The sequence below is a fragment of the Otolemur garnettii genome, unplaced genomic scaffold (genome assembly GCF_000181295.1).
Source record: "Otolemur garnettii isolate 467f Iridium unplaced genomic scaffold, OtoGar3 scaffold00104, whole genome shotgun sequence".
Taxonomy (NCBI): Eukaryota; Metazoa; Chordata; class Mammalia; order Primates; family Galagidae; genus Otolemur; species Otolemur garnettii.
In genome coordinates, this window is record NW_003852499.1 from 2,135,101 (window position 1) to 2,138,690 (window position 3,590).

Here is a 3,590-nt window from a genome sequence, read left to right on the forward strand (position 1 = left end):
TTTTTTTTTTTTTTTTGGTGACAGAGTCTTGCTGTGTGTTGCCCTGGCTAGAGTACAGTGGCATCATTATAGCTCATTGTGGCCTCGATCTCCTAGGATCAAACAATCCTCTTGCCTCAGCCTCTGGAGTAGCTGGGACAACAGCTCTGCACTATCACCCCATCTAATTTTTTAAATTTTCTGTAGAGATGGAATCTCAGAGTCTTACAGTGTTGCCCAGACTGGTCTCAAACTCCTGGCCTCAAGGAATTTCCCTCACCCCACCCCCAATCAACCTCCCAGAGTGCTAGGATTCCAAGTGTGAGCCACCATGCCTAGCTGCTGAGTCTACTTTTTAATAAATACACATTAGGGTTCTCCTGGATCAGAATCTCTTCTACCATTATTTACAATTCTGTCCTGAATCCATCTTTTCTAGCTCAAAAGGCATTCCTTCATTGGAATCTTCTGGGACTTTTATAAGCTAATATCTTCCCTTTAGAAGTATTAGTTGCTAGCTACTCAGAATATTTGGTATTTCCTAAGAGAAAGGGACAAAAAGTGGTTTGAGGTGGTAGTTAGGTAAAAAGAGCACTGGTCAGGGAGGTGGGAAAGTGACTCATGTTACCAACACCACAATTGCCATGGGAATGTTTTATATTAATATTTATATGTTCTGTGTTCTTTGCTCCTTAACTGTGTCTACAAGTGTGAGTCAGTCTGCTTTCCTTTGACTTTGAGTTTGTGTGTGTCCTTCTATGAACAGACAGACACAGGCCAGAAGCCTGACCATCTCTCCATTTTTTTTCTCGGTCCTTCCCAAATCCTGCTGCAGCCACAGAAAGACAGGCCTTCCCTCCCTGGCCTGAGCGGCTTAACAACAACGTGGAGGAGCTCCTTCAATCCTCCTTGTCCCTGGGAGGCCAGGAGCAAACCTCGGACCACAAGCAGGAGCAAGGAGTAGATCACAAGCAGGAGCAGACACAAGAACACAAGCAGGAGGAGGCACAAGAACAAGAAGAGCAAGAGGAGGAACAAGAGGAGGAGATGAAGCAGGAAGAAGGACAGGGGACAGAGGAGGCCCTGGAGGGGATGTCTGGGCTGCAGGCAGATGCAGAGACCCAGTTCCACTCTGACTCTTTATCCTCTAACCCTTCCTCTTTCACTCCCCGAGTACGGGAAGTGGAGTCCACTCCTATGATGATGGAGAACATCCAGGAGCTCATTCGGTCAGCCCAGGAAATGGATGAAATGAATGAAATGTATGATGAGGACTCCTACTGGAGAAACCAAAATCCTGGCAGGTATAGGAAGTTCTGACTCCCTCATTGGCCCTGCCCTCTCTGCTGCTGCCTTTGGGAATGAGAATCCCACTCTCCAAGCCCCAGCCTCTAGCCCTGCACAGACCTGCTGGGGCTTCTGGCACAGCCAGCAACTGCCTACCTTGGCCACTCTGTGCCCATCATTGCTGCCCCACAGGCTCATTCCCTACCAGGGCTTGGGTTCTGGTCTTGTCTCTTGCCCATATTAGCATTGCAATCATGACAAGGTTATTTCTCCTTTTGGACCCTAGTTCCTCATTTGTAAAAGGAGGCAATTGATCCAAAGGCCTCTAAAGCCCCATGCTGAGCAGGCTGTCTGTGTGTGACCAAGACCAGATGCTAAGGGGAGGGGAAGAGAGAGGATCCAGCTTTCCACCCACCCAGCTGGCCCATCCCCCCATCAGTGCTGTCTTCTTGCAGCCTCCTGCAGCTGCCTCACATGGAAGCTATGTTGGTGCTCTGCTATTCAATTGTGGAGAACACCTGCGTCATTACCCCCACTGCCAAGGCCTGGAAGTACATAGAGGAGGAGATCCTTGGTTTCGGGAAGTCGGTATGCCTGCCATACTATTTAATGGATATATTCCACTGGGCAGCTTCTGGGCCTGGCACTGTGCTGGAGTGGGCGTGAGCAGGGAAATCATGAGGCATAGTTATAAAGAATCTCTCCATGGGACTTTCTTCTTTGGGAGGTATCTTCAGCCTACTTTGAAGGAGGAAGGCTCAAGACTTAGTGTGCAATCCAGTCCAGTCTGGAGTTCATATTTCTTCTCTTTGAGTCACCTTTGGATCCAGTTCACTGTCTTCATTGCCTAGCTTTTGCCTGACATGCAGCTCTCCTTTTTTCCATAGGCTTCATAGGCTTCCATTCCAAGGAATCTGTAAAGAGATTTTCTTTCTCATTGTATCCTCAACACCCATCAAGTTTATTCTCAGAGAAATATACTTTAGCTTTTCAAATAATACAATTTAGCAAACATTTTCTGAGAGCTCATATCCCCACTTGTTCAACAAATACTGATTTTGGAGGGCACCAACTCTTTACTAGGTATTTGAGATGTTAGCAGTGCATGTAGTAGGTCCAATCCTCTATCCTCTTGGAATGTATTAGAGGAGAGAGAAGAAAAAAGGAGGGACATTATGCTGGGATCAGTACTGTAACAGGGTAAACACAGTGCAAAGAGGGCACATGGGGGTGGGGGACAGCTTTCCATGTTCAGGTGGATTAGAGAATGCTATATAGAGGAACTAATGTTTAAACTGAGACCTGAAGAACAGAGAAGCTAGCTAGGCAAAAGAAGGAACCAGATGGAAGGCTTTTGGTAGAGGGAATAGTACGTGCAAAGGCTCCGAGGCAGAGGGAAGTGGAAATTTCATGAGGGACTAATAATGAGCATACTGTTTCTGCCTGTTAGGGGGCTGAGTCCCCATGAGAGGGTTAATCCCAATACAGTAGTGTTATGGAAGGAGTATGGTAGGTGCTGGAGAGAGGTTTGCATAAAGGTGTAAGAAGTTCAGGGGTCATGGAGAGGGCTCATTGGATTTTATGGCTTGGATAAGGGGACAATAAGGAGTCCATTTTACCTGGAGCAGAGCAGCAGGAATCAGGGTCAAAGAGATAAGGTCATAATGTGAAAATTTTGGATGGCAGTCTCAAGCATTTGTATTTAAGTTAGTGGCACAGAGAAGTCAATAATATTTTTTGGTCAGGGATATGATTGATAAGGCCTCCCTTATATGCTGATGGGAGGACCAAGTAGGCACTTTGGAAGAGGCAGGAGGATCACTTGAGACTGGAGGTTCAAGAGCAGCCTGGGCAACGTTGCAACACCCCATCTCTACAAAATAGCCAGGCATGGTGGTATATGCCTGTAGTCCCAGTTACTCAAGAGACTGAGGCAGGAGAATCACCTAAACCCAGAAGTTCAAGGTTGCAGTGAGTTGTGATCACGCCACTGCACTCCAACCTGGACAACAGAGTAAGACCCCAACTATAAAAAAAAAAAAAGAAAGAGATTTCATGTACTATGACAGGAGGGGGCATTGACTGAAGATGCTGCTTTGCATGCTTCTCTAGCTCATGCTAAGGGAGCTCAGTCAGAGCAGAGTCCCGTGGGGGAATGGAGACTCTGTTCTGAAAAATATCTTCCAAGAGTTTGGAGGTTTCTAAACTAGGTGCATGGGTAGAGCATTGATTTTAGAGTCAGAAGGACTTGGATTTATGTCCCAACTTCACCATCCATTAGCAGGTGGCTTTGAGTAACTTAATGTCACTGGCCTTGGTTTCCT

General features: G+C 46.6%; 1 protein-coding gene across 1 annotated transcript in view; it reads left to right on the forward strand.

Moving 5' to 3' along the window:
• ACRBP (acrosin binding protein) overlaps window positions 1-3,590 on the forward strand; it is a 10,806-nt gene that overhangs the window by 2,073 nt on the left and 5,143 nt on the right. The window contains exons 5-6 of the mRNA XM_003796405.2: window positions 815-1,283; window positions 1,722-1,854. Coding sequence (XP_003796453.1) covers window positions 815-1,283; window positions 1,722-1,854 — 602 coding nt within the window. The remainder of the gene's footprint in view (window positions 1-814; window positions 1,284-1,721; window positions 1,855-3,590) is intronic.